Source organism: Lissotriton vulgaris, chromosome 6, assembly GCF_964263255.1.
Source record: "Lissotriton vulgaris chromosome 6, aLisVul1.2, whole genome shotgun sequence".
Lineage (NCBI taxonomy): Eukaryota > Metazoa > Chordata > Amphibia > Caudata > Salamandridae > Lissotriton > Lissotriton vulgaris.
In genome coordinates, this window is record NC_141694.1 from 420815328 (window position 1) to 420839256 (window position 23929).

General features: G+C 44.3%; 1 protein-coding gene across 5 annotated transcripts in view; it reads left to right on the top strand.

Moving 5' to 3' along the window:
- MLIP (muscular LMNA interacting protein) overlaps positions 1-23929 on the top strand; it is a 1527370-nt gene that overhangs the window by 1291187 nt on the left and 212254 nt on the right. For 4 of the 5 annotated variants that reach the window (XM_086926435.1, XM_086926436.1, XM_086926439.1 and 1 more), the window contains 2 exons: positions 2635-2679; positions 12785-12900. In XM_086926435.1, the coding sequence (XP_086782561.1) occupies positions 2635-2679; positions 12785-12874 (135 nt within the window). In that variant the 3' untranslated portion in view covers positions 12875-12900. The remainder of the gene's footprint in view (positions 1-2634; positions 2680-12784; positions 12901-23929) is intronic. The other variant, XM_086926437.1, reaches the window with a different exon arrangement.

The window sequence follows — 23929 nt, forward strand, 5'->3', positions numbered from 1 at the left end:
TCGCAATCCTACCTACTTAATGAATATTATAGAGGTAAGTTTCAAATTGTGATTCACCCCGATTAGATGCCTTAACATGGATGGTTGCCTGCCGACATCAGCAGACCACCACGGATAATATCGTTTTTTAATTAAAGTATATATATTTTTTAATAAAGCCTGTTTTCTTTAAAGAAAACTGAACAGTGTTTAAAAAGAAAAGCTAACTCTTTTTTTGCAAAGTTTGTTTGAGAGGTCGCAGTGGCGCCTTGGACAAATGACTACTCCCCAATATTTTGTTTAACATTCGCAAAGGGGAAGGAGCCACAAAGGGACCTATTCCCGTTTGCGAATGAGTTACCACTCTCTTTGAAGAGTTGGTACCTTTGTAATTGTTTACGACATAAATTGCAGTTTTAAACCATTGATATATAGCATTGGGCGTTGCAATCTGAAAGTGTCTCCCTAAGCACACCCCTCCCAATTTTCAATACGCTATGCATTTCTAAACCCATTTTGAAGACTTGTAACCAATTCCTAATCATAAAAAAGGGGTTTTGTAAATAGTGAAAAATCCATCGAGTAGTCACAATCTCTGTGTTTTATTGAATTGCAGGGTTGCAACCACTAAATGGCTTAGTATATTAAGCCCCTGGGGCCTCATGAAAAGTGACGTATCGCTGCGTGAAAACAGCGATGCGTCACTTTTCACTGCGCACTCCTTACGACATTCCTGATGCGTCATATTTAATGTATGACGCATCATGTCTCAAGGAGTTACAGATACGTCAGTATTTCTGACGTATCTGTAAGCGCAAAAGTGACGCATTGCTGGAGTGTGTCACAAAAGTGACGCAACTCCAGCAATGCGTCCTTTCACATGGGGAAAGCCCCATGTGAAAGGGCTTGCGCCAGTCTTATGCCTGCTGTGAGGCAGGCGTAAGATTTTGACGCAACAGCGTCCTAAAAGCGACGCAGTGAAATCTCATAGATTTCACTGCGTCACTATTACGAGGCTTTTTGCGGGGGAACGCCCCCTCTGCATACATTATATCTGACGCAGGTATAATGTGGCGCAGGGGTTTAAAAAGTGACGCATCTACCTAGATGCGTCACTTTTTAAATATGGCGCAACGAGGCGCATTTTTTACACCGCTGGTGCGTCACAAAAAGTGACGCACCGGCAGCGCAAAACTGACGCAAGGCCTCATAAATAAGGGCCCTATTTTTTTGTGATTTAGTGCGTTGAATTAGACCAGTAATATAAACTTGGTTGCCCCGTATTACCTACTAGCATTCCTAGATCACTTATAGACCTGTAGAATTATAGAGTGCATCAGTGTGCATATTTCCTCCCGTAAACTAGAGTGAACAATTGCCCCTTGGCATTGCTTCCGTATCTACCAACTCACCGGTGATTAAATGACTAGCATTGCTTACAGAGCAAAATGGTCTTTGTTCCTCGGCTATAATCTAAATGCCTACTTTCCACATCAAGGAATACTCTCTTCTAATGCAGATCTGCAATAGGCCCCCGAATTTGACAGGGATGAGGATTCAATGCCAGGAATCAACCTCTGACTTCCCAATGAACTCAGGTTGTTAGCGAGTTCTGCTCTCTGTAGCTGCAGAAGCCCTCTTCTGTTTACACAGCTTTTCATTTTCCAGTAATGGTATTTGCAGCGTCAGGAGGATGATTACAGAAATCATTGACAACAAATAACACACCATTGACAATAAAACACAATACACATGAAGGAGAGGAGAGGATGTTGGGAGAGGAGTTGGCCTAATGGCTAGGGCAGCCGACCGTGAACCAATTTGGTTCAGTCTCAGCAATGACGCTGAACATCCTGTGATTCTGGGCAAATCAATTAATCTCCCCGTGCCTGACAAAAATCAATGGGGCAGATTTATGATAACTGGCGCATCCCCAAGGATGCGCCAGTTATTTTGCGCCGCTGCTCCGCCACCCATGGTGCGCCGCATTTACAATGCGGCGTACCATGGGGCAAAAACGGCACAGATGTGTGACGGATCTGTGCCGTAAAGGTGGCGCATTGCTGGAGCTGCGTCGCAAGCGTGATGCAGCTCCAGCAAGGCTCGGGGGTGCCCCATCTTTACAATGTTGCGTTAAGACCTACGCCTGCTTCAAGCAGGCGCAGGGTTTTGACGCAGCATTGGCCTGAAAGTGACTGAGTGCAATCTTATAGATTTCACTCAGCCACTTTTGCGAGGCGCACCTGCCCCGGAATGCCCACCCTGCGCCGGCACGCCCACAAGTGGCGCAGGGCTTTACAACGTGACACATCTGCCTAGATGCGTCACGTTGTAAATGGGTCGTAGGGATGCACCACGTTTACGCCGCAGTTGCGTGACGCAAACGTGGCGCATTCCCAACATAAATCTGCCCCAATGTGTCCTCATGTAACGCAACTGGTGCTTTGTATAAAAACTGAATATGAAGATGTAAGCAGGAGGGAGCTGGTCCTAAAGTTCACTTTAACCAGCAACAGAGATCCCTATTTGTGCTTATTTAGAATGTTTCTCTTCTTAGATGTAATTAAATGAATACACCCAAGGCTAAATATTGATTGAAATCACTTACTATTTAAATTAAATGCAACTTTATTTTGTGTCTATTTATATTTACAGGCTGCACCTTCTCCACCAATTACTATACCTACCTACATTCAACAGGTATGAATCATTCTGTACAAGATCATATTTTTCAGTGAATGTGGATGTTTTCAAATGAAGGGGCTGATACTTACCTGGAAAATATTTACATTTGTGTTTTAAAGGCATTTTCGTGGCCATGGCATGTGTGCTAAAGGCATATGCATGCTCTAAATTTCACATCATCTGTTAATAGCGATTGGCTTGTCCAATGTGATGGCCTGAGAATACGAGCAAGGCCAGCTTTAGGGCAGTAAGAGCGTAGCAGCCGCACTGGGGGGCATATTAGCAACAAATAGCGATAATTATCGCTAAATGAGCTTAGCGATAATTTTTTTATCGACATGCATCGCCGGATTTTATCGCAGGGATAACCTTCAACGTTTATCTCAAATGCGATAAAATATCCGGCGATAGCGGCTCAATGCATAAATATCGCTGGAAATCCAGCGATATTCAGGCATCATCGCCAATAGGGTCTTAACATGAATATCCTCCTCCCATTGGATATACAGGTTAAGAAGTGGTCTGAGCAGGCGTTAGGCTTTGGCGATTTTCGCGCTTAGCACACATTTTTTTATCGCTTCACCTGCGTTGATAATAGGCGATAGCCATGTTAGCGACTGCTTTCAGTCGCTAACAGGTTGGGTACGCCCACTTTGCACGTCATTAGTGATAAATATCGCTGACATGCAAAGCGGGCCCCAAACTGCTCGCTAGCGACAGCTTGCTAATAAGGCAATAAAATTATCGTCGCTTTAGCAGGAAAAAGTCCAGCTAAAGTGGCGATAATGCCCTTGATAATATGCCCCTGGGTGCTGACCTGGATGGGGCACTGACCTGAGGAGGGGGCACTTTGTTTAGCGTAACTTTAGATTTAGAAGCACCTGCTTCAGAGTTCCTTGGGCATCCAGCTCTCAGGCAGCAATACAAATATCAAGATAACTCTTGTGATTAATGTCCCCGCTAGAGAAAGATTTGAGTTTTGTCTAGCAACAGTTTTGACCCACTATAAGGTAGTGCACAAGGTTAATATCCTGGCTGCAAAGAAAAGATCTGTATTTTATGTGGATAGCTGAGCGCATTAGTAAAAGCGGCCTTTACAATAAAGAACAATGCAATAAAAAAGCAATGCAAGTAAGTTCAGGGGTAACGACCGACAGTGCCCTACACATGGGATACTGTTGCCCATGCTTTTCCATTCTGTCCAGAGTCCATTAAGTGAAACTGAGGAGGAGGGGAAGCAGGTGCTCTCCGTCAAAGGGGCGAGTGATTGAATACAAGGGGGAGGGTCATGGGTGGTCACAGACCAGGGGCAGAGAGCTCAAACCCAGGGAAGCTTAGCACAGCTGTACATTGTCAAGGAGAGGGTGTTGTGAAGATTTCTTTCAAGGGTTATGGTTGGGGCTGGGAAGGGGGCAGGAAGCTTGCAAGAGGTTAGTGACAAGAATCCTGTGAAAGGCCGAGAGGTGGTTACTGGAGAGATTCTCGCTGCTGAAGTTTGATGTATTCAGAAAAGAGATGGATACTTCAAGATAGATTATTCAAGTTACTTTATTTAAGTTAAGATGTTAAGTTAAAAGATAGAAAACCCCATCAGGAGCAGCAGTCCTGCTGCTCAGCCCTCACCCAACTGACATTCACAACCCACTAACATTCCATCCATGCAACATTCCACAACACAGATATTGTAGCTGAGCAGCAGGAAGACTCAAGATACAACATATCTCCCTTCGTTAGGGAACAACTGCATTGTGTAATATAATGTATGAAACAATCAAGATAAAGACCACATAGTTAATACATGTAGTCCATAATGTGAAAACAATACACTAAATAAATTTTAAACACTACACAAATAATACATTTGCAAACAAATCAATAAGCAATACACTTCCACACACCTCACATCACAACCAGTCACACTATCAACACACTGACACAAAAAGATACATCCTGTCACTCCCCATACTGATACTTCCTGGAACACAAATAACATCTCATCTCGCACTATACAGTCTGAGAAGAACGTCACATTACCTCCTGAAATCAACAACTATCCTACATCAAACACAAACACGCCCATATGCCACAAATCGTACCAATTGGCCTGACCAGTACAACAAGCAAGACACATGGGAACAAACCTTAACACTAGATATATCAGTAGACAACGTGCACACTCCAGACAAAGAACAAGCACTCATTCATGCTCCAGGAAACTTCGTGCACACCTCAGACACAGAACGAGCACTCACATAAGTCATTCATGCACCAGGAAACAATGTGCACACCTCAGGTACAGAACAAGCACTCACATAACTCATTCATGCACCAGGAAACAACGTTCACACCTCAGACACAGAACAAGCACTCACATAACTCATTCATGCGCCATTTACCAACGTGCACACCTCAGACCTAGAACGAGCACTCTCATAACTCATTCATGCACAAGGAAACAACGTGCACACCTCAGACACAGAACAAGCACTCACATAACTCATTCATGCGCCATTTACCAACGTGCACACCTCAGACACAGAACGAGCACTCTCATAACTCATTCATGCGCAAGGAAATAACTTGCACACCTCAGACACAGAACAAGCACTCACATAACTCATTCATGCGCCAATAAATACTGCACAAAACCAAATAATGAGTGGCCACATACAGCATAACCAACTCATACACGAGCTAATGAGTGGCCTAACAACTTCGCACCAACTCATACACAACACCTGTTGTGGAAGAGCTCTTGGTGACTTAATCACCTACTACCAAACAGCACAACCAAGGAGTGACTACATACAACATAGGGTAAAAATAATTCCCTTGAGAAGAATACAGAAAAAGCTAAAACATAGCCTCAAGGTAAACTATAGAGTCAAAACTAGTGCAATCACAAAAGTAAAATACAAAAAATGTATTGTGTAGTTAAGAATAAAAACAATTCATATCATACCTATACATAACATGGTTATCTAGACAAAATGGTTAAAAAATGAAACATACAATTAATAACACAATCTATTGTGGCCTGCACAATGGAAAAGACAGACAAAAGAGTGTAAAACATAAAACTTGTTAAATACAATTAGTACATTCAAAGCTGTCTAATAATCACTCCTATGTATCATCACAATCTATTTCAATGTAAACATGGGAGGGGGAGGCTGGAATTGTACAAAAAATTGGTGTTGACACGTTTCGGTGGTTCAAGACGAAAATGGAGTCCACCTTTGTCAAGACTTATGTTGGTTGTCTGTCGTGCTTAGGGGTCTATACAGATACCCTACAATAAATATGCATACAATTATACACGCATACATGTTATCGACTTTACAATATTCATATTATCATCTATGCAATCTAATAATGCACAACTTCAATGGTGTCATAACAAGAGAATGCCATAATGCTCACTATGGTAGAGTCTATCAAGGAATATCTGGATCTCTACATTCTCCCTTACACTTTCTTATTTTAATGGTGTCGCCTAGGGGAGAGTAATGCGTATACATGTACACTGTATGGCTGTTACTATATCCACTTATTAGGGAAGATTATGCCTTGGGTGTAAAATAATGATTCTATAAGGGCCTTCTTATGTTCTCGGTTCCCTATGGGTTCCTGTTACTGCTCTATTCGCTATATGGATAAATGGGATACCTTTTTGCCACAGTAGCGGTTATCTACCAGCTGGCGATCTTAGAAGTTAATGATAAACAGCTCTACAGGAAATGGTACCCTTGTTGTTATAAGTTTTTACCTTAATTAAGGACTCAAGGAATTGCAGGGCCCTTCAATTAACCTGAGTTCTACCTTCTAGAGACATAGGTTAGTGGTACACATTCTTACCTATGCAGATTATTCCTAGGAGATAGGTGATTGACGAAGTAAGAAGTTCTCAGCTGTATCAATAGTGGCACTTAAAATGTTGAACTGACGTTATGCCATTTGTTTAGAGATGTTTATCTGTGAGTCTGTAGAAACAAGAACATCTTAAGAGTGTTGTTCTATCTGTTACCAGGTTGTGCTAGTCTTAAAAGCGAGACTGAAGATGCTTGTACTCATATTGGCTCTATCTCTACTATGGGAAATAGGAATATGTCGCTGGAATTAGTGTTCTCTACAAAGATTTCTATATAGATGACCATAAAAAGGTTATTTGAAAAGGTCAAAGATAGATTACATATGGCATGTTAATGAGCCGGCTCATAGAGAATTTCTGCAGACATACCTGCTATGAATAGGATATGTTCGATGTCTCACTTGTAGATATAGGAGGCTGGAGAAATGCCCTATTAGTACTTATGGGTGCAAGTCTTGTCGATTCTGGATAAAAAGAGGAGCCATAACGTTGTCAGCAAACATATCTGTCTAATATGGCTGCGTGGTAAAACTAAACCTATTGAAACCTACCAGCTATGGCAGGTGCTCGCTGTAAATCTCACCGAATGAAGGTAGAGGGAAACTCGCAAGCTGATTTTCTTTATTTAAAACCAGGGGGCTGTGAGGGCTGGCGAAACCTAAATGGGAAAGCCAGACCACTCATAAGTGATATATTTAAACTTGCCTACAACAGTACTTAAATGAGAAAGGTTGAATGGTTTGCATACCTGTGAATGCAGGGTTCCATGGTACCCTCTAGCGAAGCGCTACCGTTTTGTAAAATTGGCCGCCGCCGTAAAAGGGACACAAAGGCCTGGTGTGAAGAAAGAAGGGGGTGAATTATTCTAGGAAACCTGGTTTAAGGTGGGAGGAGAAGAGTCGATAATTTCTCTATCTCCAAAGAGTATAAATGGGCTGGGAAAAATCTTACCTCCTTGAATGAATCACTCCCACTGCTAATGGGGGTTCCGAGATGAATACTAAAAGCCCCGGTTCCCGCCCGTGCTTAAATGTATTGAGGTGTATAGTGATTGGACTAAACTGCACTGATAATAGGCCAATCCTCTGCTCTGGGCTCAAAGCTGAGGGATTTACATATAGAGCCTTCCAATGTTGCGATCTGATTGGCAGTGCTGACTGGGTGTAGGTCCCGCCTCTAAATAAGTATGTGGTTGCCGCTCTGGTCCTCCGCTATTCCGTTGGCGTCTAAATCTCGAGTCCGTATTGGTACTAGTGCTGATAAAAGGGGACAACCGCAATAAATGTGAGATTTTGTACTTTATTTGGCAGAATGTTTGCGATCCCGTAAAGTAGTTGCGCTCGAATCGTAATCAGACCATATTTGTGATCCAATTGTAATTTGCTGATCTGTGGGTTTTATCGAATTAAATCCGTATTCTATGATGTAAAAGTAATTTAACTGCAGCGTGAAATCGAAAAGCTGCTCGAAAATCGGATATTATAATTCAAAGATGTGTGGATTGGCCTGAGAAGCAATTATCCACAAAACGTCTAACATATATGTTAATTAAGTATGGCTTTTGCAAGGATAGCTATTTTAATATTTGCTTGTAGGTATTGCCCAGAATTCCTACAAAGTTATGGAATGATAACAAAGGTCCATTCCACTGTGTTTCTAAGAATGATAGGGAAGGGAAGTAGAGCTCTGCTAGGTGTGTGGTGGGAGAAAGACTGAAAGTAGATAGCCCCGCATACACAAGCTAATGAGATGCCTAACAACTTGACACAACTCACACACAACATTTATTGTGGAACAGCTCTTGGTGACTTAATCACCTACTACCAAACATCACAACCAAGGGATGACTACATACAACATAGCCCAGCATACAGAAGCTAATGAGTTGCCTAACAACTTGACACAACTCACACACAAAATTTGTTGTGGAACAGCTCTTGGTGACTTAATCACCTACTACTAAACATCACAACCAAGGGGTGACTACATACAACATAGCCACGCATACACAAGCTAATGAGTTGCCTAACAACTTGACACAACTCACACACAACATTTGTTGTGGAACAGCTCTTGGTGACTTAACCACCTACTACTTAACAACACAACCAAGGGGTGACTACATACAAAATAGCCCCCGCATACACAAGCTAATGAGTTGCCTAACAACTTGACAAAACTCACACACAACATTTGTTGTGGAACAGCTCTTGGTGACTTAATCACCTACTACCAAACAGCACAACCAAGGGGTGACTACATACAACATAGCCCCCGCATCCACAAGCTAATGAGTTGCCGAACAACTTGACACAACTCACACACAAGATTTGTTGAGCAACAGCTCTTGGTGACTTAATCACCTACTACTAAACAGCACAACCAAGGGGTGACTATATACAACATAGCCCCTGCATACACAAGCTAATGAGTTCCCTAACAACTTGACACAACTCACACACAACATTTGTTGTGGAACAGCTCTTGGTGAGTTATTCACCTGCTACCAAACTACACCAAAACAGAGAGACTTGAAACAACTTGACTCCACTCCAAGAACAACACTCAGGGATGCTACACCCCGTTCTGCTCAAGTCGACGTTGTCTCTTCTACCCCGTCTTCATGCTTCCTTCGCATTTCCTGTCCCTGGACATGGCCCCAAACATGGTCTCTCACAGCCGCCACTATTACTGAAAACATCGTTTTGTTACTGTGAGCTATGATTTTCCACAGCTTAGTCTGTGTACGCCGACTGGCTTCTATTCTTGAGACCTTTGAGAAATTCCAGTAACCGCTGTGCTCTGAAACCAGTTTCCAGTTCTTGGACCTATATAACTCTTCAATTCGGTTTTCTTCCATGCACCTTGCCATTCTATTTTCTTTTTTTTTCCTTGCTTAACTTCCCTTAATCCATTTGTCACCATACATAAAAATGAACTGATGACAGTACCTGGTTCTCAAACATTCCACAACACAGACATTCTAGCTGAGCAGCAGGAAGACTCAAGATACAACAAAGTTCTCAGGAGGAGACCACATTCCTGCCCTTTTTCCTGTCACATAGTGCAGCTCAGCAAGGTGACCTCCTGCACTGCACTGGTGACTTGGCAATAAATATGGTCCTTCGTGAATTGTATGTCCTTTCCACGTCCTGGGCTCCTCTGGTCCAGTGTACCCCTTGTACACAGTCTCATCCTCCTGTTCTTCTTGACCCTACGAATCCTATTTCCTCTGTCTTCTGATTCCTTGGCCATTGTCATCTTTAAGGTCACTGAATCCACCCCTGGATTCCACCTCGTTAATGATTTGTGCCAGGGCTAATAATAATGGTTCAAGTGTATGTATGTCTTTTTTTTCCCGTATGAACTTGGTTGACTTATTTGCAATATAAGCCTTCATTAGCTCCCCTTTCTATTGTGATGCTAGGTTATATGAGTTGTTCTACATCCTTATCAGGCAATAACATATTTCTTATGCAGGAAAGAGACAAGCGATGAGACCCCACTTAAATCTTTCTGTCGCTTGCTTCCAACATGCCTCACTGGAAGATGTAGGCAGATTTAGAAAATTCTGCACTGAGATACAGTTATGTAGTGGAATCCAGAACTCCGATGTTTCCAATACGTAACTCCACATTTATGTACCTCAGTGATATACACATCCTGAAGGGACTTACGGCCACATGCATCAAAGTCCGGTTTTGTGATTCCTTATTTGCGATTTTTAGGGAATCGCAAATAAGGAATTGCAAAACGGGATGCATGATTTAAATTGCATAAAATTTGCGATTCGGTAAAAATCGCAATTTTTACCGAATTGCAAATATGCGAATTTCAATTTGCGATTTCGCAATTCCCATTGATTCCTATGGGCCAAAAGGCCTATAGGAATCAATGGGAATTGCGAAATCGCAAATTAGAATTCGCAAAATGTTAATGCATTCCATGGGTGCAGGGGAGGTCCAAAGGACCCCCCCTGCACCCCTGAAATGTATTTTGAAGTGCATGTTTCAAACACACATGTCCTAAGGACATGTGTGTCTGTAACATGACAGTGTTTTAAAATGCAAATTTGAGCATTTTAACACATTTTCGCAAATTACCATGAGGTTCAACCTCGTGGTAATTTGCACCCCCTAATTGCGAATTCGCAATTTTAAAAGTAATCATGCATTGCTTTTAAGGAACCACAAATTTGCGATTCCTTAAAAGCAATCGCATTTTTGGAATTCGCTAAAAATAGCGATTTTGCCAAAAATGCTTGATGCATCCCAAAAACCTATTTAGGAATCGCAAACGGCCGAATTTAGCGATTCGCACCGTTTGCACTTCCTAAATAGGTTGATGCATGTGGCCCTTAGATGTTAAGTATAGAATAATACATCTTTATCTATATATAAATGTGTTCATGATATTCTAGTAGTTGATGATTTGTGGCAATATTTTGGCAGGTCCATATTTATATTCTCAATGTTTTCAGATACAGACCTCTGATGCTGTTGGAATCATGATTTCTCCAGTCCCTTGACATGTTGCATGAAGGATGGGTAGTTCTATCCTAGATAGTGCTAGCTTTGTTGCATTAAACCGTAATCTAGGAGGCATGTTTTTCAAAGGACAGGCCCCATCTCATGCTTTAATAAAGAATGAGATTCTCCCAACTGTATTCCCATTCTCTTTCAAGACCATTACAAAATATTTCAGTTGTTTACCACAACCTATCTGATTTTTACTACACACGCAGACTCCTGGAAAATGGACTTTGGGTGTCTATCACACTATTAAATCTACATTCCTGACCATGTTACTGCAATTACATGTTAATTCAGATGTTCTGCATTGGTAAGTGCAAAGGAGATTAATTCCTATTGAATTTATTCTGATGCTGTCAATGCGAAAGTGCAACTCACTCAACTAAATAGCTTTATTTGCACAAGTGACATGTGTGGGAAAATATGCAAATAGTGTTGTCAATCTCGCTCTTGAATGCAGCCCACTATTGATGGCGAGTGTACACGTTCTAGAGCTTCTGTGCTTTGAGGAAACACTTCTGCACATAAACTTCCATCACTAAACAAAAGCACAAACAAATGTATAGTTCCTTGGAATATGTGTCCTCATTCGCGTGCAACTGATATAAAATGCTGCTCAAAAGCATTCTGTGATTAGTTCATTATTTACAACCTTGGAAAAAGGCGTCTGTACTTTATCCTAAAACTCGCTAACAAACTTAACGATGTAAAACTGTCATGCATCGACCATTTGAGCCAGGAACTCTAGAATAGATTCGAATCAGAAATGCACAAAAATGTTGTCAGTATGCTGCGATGGCTGATGGCCGGCTCCTCAGGATAGCTATCTTAATGTGAACCTTACTTAATGTATTTCATGATAAATAAGTACATTTGTTCTAAGTCATGCTGGTTTACGTCATTAGTGGGCCACATGCCAAGTCACTTTAAGTGGCTATCTGCTTTGAAGTTAATTTCTAAATAGAAAGACCGCTGGTTTCTGTTATTATGAAGAGTTTGCTTGATATCCTATTGCAGCTTCTGCTATGACAAAGTGTAACAAAATTGATGGTGCATGTTTGTTTATGTTTGTTTAGGTATCCGACTTAGATCACATGGATCATCACCAAGTACAGGATTGATGAATTCCAAAAGTGAAACCTTATATCTGCATAATGTTATAGAAAAGTTCCTAATCACACTTACAGTTAAAGTCTTTGCACCTACTACATGTCTATTACTATTTTCCAAACATTAAGAATTCGAGAGGGGGCAAAGACTGAGCTATGCGTTGCAGGTTGGTGCCTGTCTTGACCCCGTTTCATTGACATTCACTGAACCCTGTGTGTCCGAAAGCTGGTAAACCAAATCTGAAATATACACATTCGCAATAGTCGTCGACAATCATCAGTAAATAACTTTACTTTGTTCCATATTGCCCCGAAATGATTCCCTGCCAGGCAGGCCGGGAGTTGCCATGTGGACACTGGTGTGTTTAAAGGGTCGTAACGAGCACATTTGTCTTAGTGTGATTGTGTACAATGTTATACAGTATGGGCATCCTTCCTTTGGACATAACGCTGATTTTGGAACACAGTGGTGCTACTGAGAAATTACCCAAAGTCCTGAAATCCTTACGTCGCTACAGACAATGCAGAAATGTGCACTTCACTTGAATATACTGAGCTTCGGCTTAATTGTTATTCATTCGATCTTTTGCTTTCCTTGTGTAAAATAGACAAAACCTGGAGTCATTCGTCCTTTACTTGTAAAGCCAACGATACTACTGAAAAGAGAAGAATCCTATTGCATAAATCCTTACCAATAGGAGGAGGAGCGGCAGAGCCTGAGCCGGTAGGTGCTTTTCACACATATTGTTTGACTGTTCTCATCATGTTCCCGTCCTGCCGGAATGGACCCCTGCTGCGGTGAATCCTGCCGTAGTCACATCTTCTGGTATAATACCACTTGCTCTCATTCCAACGGATCTCAGCAGCGAGAATTGCCTGTTGTGTCAGATAACTTTGCCTTTATGAATAATGACTCCCAGTAGGCAGAACAAATCACTGCAATGAAAATGTCAGTTCAAATTAAAGGGACCCTTCATCATGGATCTGATCGGAAATATTGTACATCCGTGCCTGGCTCTCTGTGCGCTAGAAACGAGATTTCAAGGATTTGCATTAGAAGTAACTTTACAAGCAATAAGCAGTTCAGGGACAGCAGAATATGTTGAAACTGGCCCACTCGACAGGGATTTCAATCTAAACAAGCAATAGGAAAGAAAAGAGGCCTGGCTTTTAGAAAGTGAAACGTCTTCAATGATTGGCAAGTTTGTGTGAAAGGAGTCAAAGGGTGGATGAAGAAATCCATGACTAGTTGTAAAAAATGGATGAGCTGAGTACCTAGACAGATGAATAGGAGTATCAGTGAAGAAAATTCTGATTGAAATGCACGGATGGATGGAAGAATGTGACTTGTCAAAAATGTGTACATAGGCCGGGGGCGACCTTCAATAGACTAGGACATAACAGGTCTGTGTTCAATATTCAATTAGCCCATTAACCCATTAAATATTGTTGCAACCCATGGAGAAGTGTGGCTCAATGATTAGAGCAGCAGACCCTGATGTCGAGGTCTAGCCCGGGACCAGGGTTCAATTCCCGGCTCGGCGGGTCTTGGGCTTAAAATTCCACGGACCTGATCATTCTCGCCTCGGTGCCTATTCCAATCATGCAGTCCCACTCTGCAACTCTGGGCAATTGCTTGCTTAATCTCCGCAACGGCCCCCACAACGCTGAGGATGCCTGGCCTCCACCTTGGGGGTGCCCAGGAGTGGATGCCTCACAGGGAAAGCCAGGATGGGTTCCACAGCGGTATTCGTACAAGCGCCTTAAGACCCTTGCGGGTGAGTAGTGTGCTATACAAGTATCAATTTACATTTACATATATATCATCAATAGACAAACGGATTTAGGTGGGAGGTTTTGTCCAGAACAGACAGATTCTTGGCATTTGTTTCCCCAAAATAAGCATTTACCTCCCATATACCAGTTAGAACAAATTGCCCATGACTGACATGTGCCATGAACAGCCCCATTCTTTCTTGGCCACAAATCGAAAGCTTCAAATGTAGGTCCTGGTGGTAACCAATAAGCTTATTAGGTATATTATTCATCCCCCTTCACCTTTCAGAGTTGCAGATTATAGCTCACAGTGGGAGTTACAGGTATCAGTTGTACCTTGCACTGACTTCAAATCAACATGATTTTCCAGTAATATAACAGGGAGAAAAAGAGGAATTGAAAGGACACAACAGAGAGGAAAAGAAAGACATACAGAAAAGATGAATAAGGCAGAGAGACAGTGAGAAAGACAGAAGTTGGGGAGGGAAGGGAGACGTGGAGTGAGAAAGGAATATTCTATCCCATGCACTTCATCTACGAAAGTGAGAATCCTAACATTTCCTGCACATCAGTATATGGAATATGGTTATATAAGTGACATATTTTAGTGATGCCCCTTTCAGTTTTCTTAATAATCACTTCACAAGCAAGCAACAGTTCTGGAAGGAGCCTGAGTAATGTGACATTGCCCTGCTCAACTGCCCTTCGGCATCCTCAGCAGTAGACAAAAAATAAAGTATAACTTCATGAGTTCCAAGGTTTTCCCAGAAAAAGGGCGTGAACAGTTGCAGGCAGGGGCGGCACATCTGCTAAGGCGGCAAAGTGTCACCACACTGCCTTTCAGCATGGCAAAAAAGGAAGAATAATATTATTTTAACAAGATATTTTATTTTTCTGTGCAGGGGCAGTTTAGTGGGGCGGAGCTAGGCTGCACAGGGGGGAAGAGTGGTGCCACTCTCCTAAGGGCGCTTGAATGTTTGGCCGGCCTACTGGGCTGGCCAAACATTCATGCGCAGTTTGAATGTTCTCCAGCCAGGCTGCATTACAGCCTGGGTGGACATAATGCCCAGGCTTCTATTCCCCATCTGACCTCCGATCCTGGGTGCTTACTAATCACAACGCTGCATTGCAGTGTTTGGCTTAGGGGAGCCAATCCTGATTCCTATTCCAACAGGTGCCAGGAAGAGGACGGATGAGAGGCGGCGGCCAGCCAGCCAGCAGGCCAACAGGTAAGTGATTTATTTTAGTTTAATTTTATCCCCCCACCTCTCCACGCCACTACAGATCAGCGGGATTAGCCGCAACTGGTAAAAGGCCAAATGAAAGCAGGATGGCAATGTTCTCTTGGATATTGCTGCCAAAAGATGGGTCCTCCATTTAAAGTGTGTCAGTGTTGGACCCGGCCCTTTTGGTAGGTTCACCCTGAAACTTTTTGCTTTTGCCTAGCCTGTTTCTGTAACCTGGTGTTGGTGATTTTAGGTCTCTGCGCACTTTTTCACTGATGTCCAGTGTAAAGTGCTTGCGCTCTCTGTGTGTGTGGTGAGAGTGACCTGCCCTTTCATAGGAATGCATGGGGAATATGTGTGACCATGGTAGTTCCTGATGTGTGGGGAGTGCAGGGTCGAGTTTTGTATGTGCGAACTCGTGAGATTGAATGCTGCGCAATGATGTATGCAGCATGATTGCGTCTAGTGCGGAAGTGCCACTCCTAGAAGTTGGCATGTTTGTGTAATTTGTGTCTGGCGTGTGATTTACTGGAGCTGGCTGGTGAGCTGGGCTCCAGGAGTCAGGATGGGTCTGCCCCAGTGGTGAGTGTTGAGATTAGCATGCTCATGTGAGGGAGGGGCTGCACCTGGGTCCTGAATAGGGCTGGGCTTTCCCCCACAATGCTGGCTCCACCCCCTGTGGTGCGTCTGATGTCCCTAGCCTGGCCAGTAAAAGGGAGTTCCCCATAACCAGTTGTAGCTGGTTCTCCCTTGCCTGCACCTTTTACAACAAAGGAGTTTGCTGTATAAATGAGGGGCTGTGACCCCATTTCAGTGTTCTTGTTTTTCTAACTTGAAACTACCAGGGGCGTGCTGCTGCTGGGGCCCAGGGGAAGGCTTGCCTCCCTGGGCCCTGCCCAGCCCCTGGATGCCTGGAAGATTTTCCTTGTGGGGGAGCTGTTTTGCCCCACCTTTGTTGCCCAGGACTTTTGGGACCCTTTGCCTTGCTTTCTTTGCCTTTGCCCAGGCTTTGTGTGGCCTAAGCGCCCTGGGAGTGCTTTTTGAGGGAGAAGGCTGGTGACCTTGCTCTGGCGCTTATAGAGTGCTTCTATGTGTGCCGTGACAGCTCGGGGCTGTTTTCTGGGGACCCCCGTCATGGCTGCCTATTTTGGTGGTGTGGAGCTGCAGGTGTCCACCCTGCATTATGTGGCCGATTATTTTTATTTTTAGTGTGCGGGTGCCCACCCCACGACTTTGGCTGTAATCACAGTGGGTGCCCAACCCAGCTGTTTATTTTTCAAACCGAGGGTGCCTACCCCTCGGTACTGCGGGGAAAAGTAATCACCGCGGCAGCCCGAGTCGAAAGCGGAAGTCAGGCTGCGAGGTGCCTGATGACGGGCGGGACTTCCGGTTTGGAGAGGAAAGTCCCGCACACGCCGCCGCCGCCGGAGGAAACTGCCTGCAATTGAAAAGTGGAGGTGCGGGCTCCCGTGAGCTGGGAGAGCCCCGCAAGTGTGGTGATGGCAGCTGTATGGGGCCCGAGGCACATTGCCGGTGCCTGGCCCCCGCCGCGGATAACGAGGAGCACAGAGGCGGCAGTCTGGAGCCTCGCTGGCTCCCCCCTCTTGAAGTCCCGGACCCGAGATGGGGGACCGTTTGAAGATAGGCGTGCAGAGAAGACGGGGCTCTCGTAGGTGAGAGAGCCCCGCAACGACCTCCGCCTGTGCCCCCTATGCATTGGGAAGAAAGTTCCCCACGCTGGAGCCAGGTAAGAAGAAGGCTCGGGGTTGTTGGTTCCTAGAGTGGCCCCACTTGGCAGCGGGCCATTCCAACAGTGTTGGCAGCATATAAAGCAGCCCCGGATGGCAGTGGGCCGCTCCAACGGTATGCACAGTGGTAGGGGACATTTAGGGTGGCCCCGGAGGGCAGTGGGCCGCCCCCACTTTTTACTAGTGACGTCCCAAGCCTCGTTGGCTCCATCGTGGCCCCGCAGTTCTCCCAGAGCCTAGAAGGCTCCAACCTGGGGTAAAGGTTCTTTGTAGGTCCCGTGGGGGCAAGAGGGCACTGTGATGCCAAGCCCTAGTCCCCAGCTGCCCCGCTCGCAGAGGGCGTCTGCAACACTTGGAGGGGCAATTTATTTTAGTGCACATTTTTATTTTAGAGTGCTAATGCGCCTCATGAGGGCCTTATTGGTTTTAGGGCCTAGGAGGCTCCAACGCTGTTCAGAGGTGGCACAGTGGTGCCAGGCCTTCCCCAGCTGTGCAGCACTTAGTGCCAGCTGCAACGTTTAGGCTCTGTTATTGTCACCAGCTGCCCAGCAAGTATTGGGCAGCTGCACGTTTAGGTTTGCGCCTGTGGCGCAAACCTGGCTGGCGCTGCGATGGCAGCACGCCCTGACATTCAGGACCCAGGGCTTTGGAGTCCCCTTATTGGATGGCCAGTTGGCCAGGGGGGCTGGTATGTGGATAGGGCACACAGCCCTAATGTGATTTTTGTGCAATGTTATTTTTCACTATGTTTGTGATGACAATTGCCTAATGTGATTTATAGGCTAGAGTGATGTGGTGCTAGGAAATGTAATGCATTTAGTATGTTTTACGCACCCTGTGTTGATACCTCTAGAGATGGTTTTACCTATGGAGGTTTATGCTAGTGAGATTATGTTTCACTGTATGAGTTGCACCCCTAAATGTGATTTATTCTTAGGAGTCAGAGTCTAATGTGTTTAGACTAATGAGAGATTGTCTACTGTAGTTATACTGTTTCGGCCTAAATGTGATTGCTGCGTAATGTGCTTTGCCTTTATGCTTGTGTTATACTTCTAAAGGTGCTCATGCTTAGAAGTTTGTTTTGCCTAGTATAGTTTATACTAGAGAGGTTATGTGTCCATGCGTGATCTATGCCTATGGATATTAGTATTGCGTAGTGTGTACCTGCCTGTTACTAGTGGTTACTGGTTGTGATCTATAATTGTTATTTGGTGTGACAGTTATTCTCAGTGCTAGGTCTACTGAATGCTGATTCTGACAGTGGCCCATGTGGCCTGCCCTGGTGTAAATAATCCCTTGTGAATATTGCCTGTGCCAGTTGGCACAATGTATATTGTGTGACTACTATCCGATGTGTTTTTAGAATACAAAAGTTATTTTTACATAACCTTGTGTGGAGTTCCTTTTGTGGTGTGCCTAGGATGTTGTTTCTGTTATGTGCGTGCACAAATGCTTTACACATTGCCTCCGGGATAAGCCTGTCTGCTCGTGCCAAGCTACCAAAGGGGTGAGCAGGGGTTATCTTGGCATGTGACTCCCTCGCCCTGACTAGAATGGTGGTTTCTGCCTGGCTTTGGCGTAAGCCTTAGCCAACCAGAAATCCCAGTTCTAACAGTCAGCATTTAAATGCTACAGTCAAGAAGATTTGCATTTTGTAAATTGCCATTTGCATACAAAAGACATATTGGGCTTAGTTTAATAAAAACATGCTAAAGAGAGGTTTCTGCCTAAACAAATCAGAGAGGCATATATTTGTGGAAATGCCCAAATTCAGGAGCTTCTCAAAGCACATTCACACAGGTGCATTCCAGAGAAAATGTACACAAATGTAGCATTTTGATTTCTCCCATTTATGTAGAGGGGATGAAATTAAGCCATACCTAGAGCATTGTCAGAACAACTTGATTCATACATGTTCAATGGAAATTGTGTATGGGCCCTAAGTACACAGCAGAGACTGACACTCTGTAATATACCTTTTGAGATTTTTGTAGTTAATAACAAAACAATATTGAAGGACTGGGCTATTCTAAGGCCCAGCGGTGCCAGGGGACAAAACCTGAAACCTTCGTGGGTTACCTGTTCCGGCGTACAAACCACAGAGACACGGGACACTTCCTTCGGCGTCAAAGATCAGCGTTTATTTACTGCAGGGATACAGAAATCGCAAGAAGTACACTATGTGTAGGTTCTGAGAGACTGCTTCGAATTGCAACAGTGGATCGCTCCTTTTATACATATCTTAGTCATAGCACAACATGGCGAACAAAAGGTTACAACTCAGTTCCCACAGTAAACTTCAAAAGGGCTGCTTTCATGAATTCAGGAGCCTGGAACATAATTACAGTAGCATCACCGGTTCCCAACTGTAAAAGTACGTTATCCCACCATTAAGTACATTCCATTCTGGCTGTAAACGAGTTAAGAGAAGAGACAGAAACAGGTGAAAGGAAGACAAGGATAGACAACAGATTGAAAAAGAGTGTAGGGGGCAATATCGGAAGCACGATTTGCAGGATCAAAGGATTCGTGCCTAATGCATGCACGACTGAAACAATAGACCGGCACGGCAAGATGAGCCTCGAGCGGGGCCATCTGCCTTTGCAGTGTCATCCCCCTCGTCCTAAAGACACCCTCAAAGAAACACGTGTCTTGCGCAACAGCTTGAGAATCCCAGGGTCACGAAGCGGACAGTGTCCGTTCGCTGACTACTTGAGGGCAAGAGACAAAATGGAGGCCGTATCTAAAATGGAACCCGTGGGCTTAGATGGAGAAACCCACGAATAAGACGAACGGTTCAAGGCAGCGTAGCGAAAACGCGTAAACCCACTAAACTCGTCATTTGCGGTTCATAGATACCAAACTCGTCCATATTCGAACGAGTCAAAAACACCATTGCGATTCTCACAGAACCTCAATATGCCTGGCCTAAAAGAATGCATTACTATAACAGACATTCACAAGTGAACAAATCAAAGTTCTATTTTGGTTACATTTTGCCATCTCTTGCTTACGTTTAGTGCAACGAAAATATATCAAATGCAAAGCTATGTTTAGAACATAGGATTTCATCTGTTTCAAGCGATATTTCTCTGTTCATACCTCACAGATCCAGCAAGACAAATAACATTTGAGGGCCTTGATAAAAATATATCAATCTGCAAAATGTTGTTTTAAAATATAGTTAAATAAGCACTCAGACCACCTCTATCAAATAATGAATGGCATTTCTTACACCCACCGTATATTTCGCATCCAAGTGTGTTGTCCCACACTGTAAACAAGTGGATTATTATTTGTGGTGGATGTGAAGTTACCACAAACAATAACACCTCAAATTTGCCAGGGTAAAATATAGTTTAAAATCAATGCTCAGCCCTCTAGTAGCAATCATACAGAGCAGAGCGGCTTAACTTAAGAAAATGTGTAAAAAGTTTTTAAAAGTAACAACACAGAGTAGACATCAAAAAATAACAAAATAAATTCTCTGTATCCAATTATTGACAATAGAGAAAAATGTAATGAGTAAAATCATACCACACTGCCAAATATCTAATGACAGGAATCATAGAAACCAAGTTTTAAAGATTTAGGGCACAAAGCACTGAAAAAAAAAAGTTAAATGCCAATCAGTAGTCACTGTTTGTGGTTGACTTGGACCTACACACAATTTCAGCCTGTCTCTGATAGAGTGTAGCTCAGATACATCAAGCAGATTCGTTCTGATCAGATAGTTTATCTTTTTTCTCTGAAATGGAAGTAAAAGTCCTCCAGTGGGGTAAGGTTAAAGGATTTATCTGATGAAGTCCTCTCAAAGGCAGATAGCCTCTGAATGAGCTCCAATTGAAGCCTTTGGTTTCAGCAGGGAAAGCTCAAAAAAGGAGAAATGAAAATGTCATGGCTGCTTGCTTATGGTGGTTGCTTTTGCACCTTCGCCACCTAAGATTTCTACCTTCAAATTTAGGCTTTTAAATGGGGCTCAAAGTGGTATAGCAGGGCAAGCTTGAAGCTGTATCCAATGAACCAATGAAGTCCACTCAAATACCTGGTCCACATCTGTAATCGTCCCCATTTTCAAAAAGGGAGATAGATCTAATCCGAGCTACTATAGACAAATCTCTCTAATTGATAATACTCTTAAGATATTGGGGAGAGTTTTATTGAACAAAATCTGAACTTGGGCAGAGCATGAAAACATAATAAATAAATGCCAGTTGGGTTTCCGAAGTCATCTTGGAACGGTGGAACAGTGTCTGAATCTTAAGTTATAGGGAAATATACCATCGCCCGACACAGTCCCCTCTATATGGCCGAGATACCCGCCACCCCCTCTCAACACAATCCCCAAAAGGAGTGAAACCGGAAACAGTTCTTGAAGTTTTTGGAAGTGGGATGGAGTGACCATCCCGGCCGTATTTATTAAAACAAAATTAAAACATTAAACGTTTCATGTTATGTACAATTTCATTACCATATTGCGATGTTTGGCTAACCTTAACAGATTCTCTAATACAGAGGTTCTCCTAGCCGAACTAGCAACCTACAAAACATTTCTTGACATATTGAAATTGTACAACCTAACGTTTAAGGGCCAACGGCAGGGTCATAACCGGTGTCAAGATCCCTAACCAGACTTACCCCTCCCACTTGGGATGGGCGACAGCACGGAGGCGTACCTCAAGTGCAACTACTTCCAATTTCCCTTGACTTGACGGGGGCACCTAAAACTCGACGCCAGTTAAAGGTCGTTCGAATACTCGTGTGAGGTATCTAGAAGGTATCGTGGCCCTTATCCCAACCCCACACAACTTACCGCATCTGCCGTCGCAGATGTCACTGGCCCCGGGAAATTCCCCAGGAGGGGGCTGTAACCCCTCCTACAAAGGAAGGGGCCTTGACCGCCTTTCCTTTACTTCCGGCGACCCATCCTTAGAAGGGACCGCCTCCCCATTGAGGGGCCAATGGCCACCTCTCCCGAGCGCTCCCATCCGTGTTGGGTGACGCCCACTCATAGGGATCTACTAATTAGTGCTCACCGATCATGACCTTACCGCCTACCAAAAATAAATACGACAGTGCAAATTAACCTAAGAATACCTTGGCCACTATGACCGAAAGAGCATACATCAAAATTCAACACTAAACTGAATATCTTTAATGGCAAACGTACTCAAAAACGACCATTCTTTATTAACTCAAAATCAACATGGCACTACAACCTGTAAACGCAAACAAACAAAATTAATCAACTTTATTATACACAACTGGCTGTCTTCAGGGGCTGGTGGGTGGGTCAAAATTGGCTCTTCGTTCTGTCCCGAGCTCACGTGCAGCGAGGAGGTGCAGCTTCAGAGCACAAGAACAAGAGGATGTCTTCTGGTCTTGCGTCCCTTTTTATCCGTCTTCAGGGCGGGCGTATACCCGCCCCTGCCTGCCCCTGAGGGCGTGGCTGGCTGCGTCGGTGTCTAGGCCAGCCCACTCTAGGGCGGGAACGAGCGCGCCCCAGCTACGCCGCTTCGGGCATACCAGCTGAGACGCGCCTCCCGCCCAAAATGGCTTCCCGGGGGGATCGAGGCACTCGGCCATACGTTCGGGGGGACCGATTCGGTCGCCCCTTTCCATATGGCCGAGATACCCGCCACCCCCTCTCAACACAATCCCCAAAAGGAGTGAAACCGGAAACAGTTCTTGAAGTTTTTGGAAGTGGGATGGAGTGACCATCCCGGCCGTATTTATTAAAACAAAATTAAAACATTAAACGTTTCATGTTATGTACAATTTCATTACCATATTGCGATGTTTGGCTAACCTTAACAGATTCTCTAATACAGAGGTTCTCCTAGCCGAACTAGCAACCTACAAAACATTTCTTGACATATTGAAATTGTACAACCTAACGTTTAAGGGCCAACGGCAGGGTCATAACCGGTGTCAAGATCCCTAACCAGACTTACCCCTCCCACTTGGGATGGGCGACAGCACGGAGGCGTACCTCAAGTGCAACTACTACCAATTTCCCTTGACTTGACGGGGGCACCTAAAACTCGACGCCAGTTAAAGGTCGTTCGAATACTCGTGTGAGGTATCTAGAAGGTATCGTGGCCCTTATCCCAACCCCACACAACTTACCGCATCTGCCGTCGCAGATGTCACTGGCCCCGGGAAATTCCCCAGGAGGGGGCTGTAACCCCTCCTACAAAGGAAGGGGCCTTGACCGCCTTTCCTTTACTTCCGGCGACCCATCCTTAGAAGGGACCGCCTCCCCATTGAGGGGCCAATGGCCACCTCTCCCGAGCGCTCCCATCCGTGTTGGGTGACGCCCACTCATAGGGATCTACTAATTAGTGCTCACCGATCATGACCTTACCGCCACAGGCCCGGATAGTTGACCGGCTATCCGGGCCCCCCACAAAACTCCTAGCTAAAGGTCATGTTCCAACGTTTTTAACCATGCTAAGAAGTCTCCTATGAGTAACTCATTTCCCACCCGAGACAAATGCACACCATCCCCCAGATACATACTGTCATCATTAATACAACCGTGCGAGATAGAATGCAATGTCCTGGAACGGAACAACCTACCCATTTTGTTATTAAGTTTCCTAACAGAATGGTTCAAAGCAGGGATCGAAATAGCCCCCCGCCACACTTTTCGTGGGATCATATGAGACCACGCAATTATGCACCCCGGAACTTTCCTCGCCAACCAACTTACAGTGGAAAGCATTGCCTCCAGGAGAAGTCGTCTACCGGTGGTGACCAAATCATTGCCCCCTAAATGTACTATGACTATGGACGGCGGTGACCTCATCCGCCCTAACAAACCCTCAAAGTAAGCCTGAAACTGGTCAATACAGAGACCGCCCCTTCCGTAGAAAGACATCCTGTACCCGTATTCCCCAGCTACGTGAATCATGTCACCTGCTTCGAATACGTCTGCGGCACGCCTCACGTATGAGTGGCCCACGACCCACACCTCCTTTCTCACAGCCGGTGATGTCTG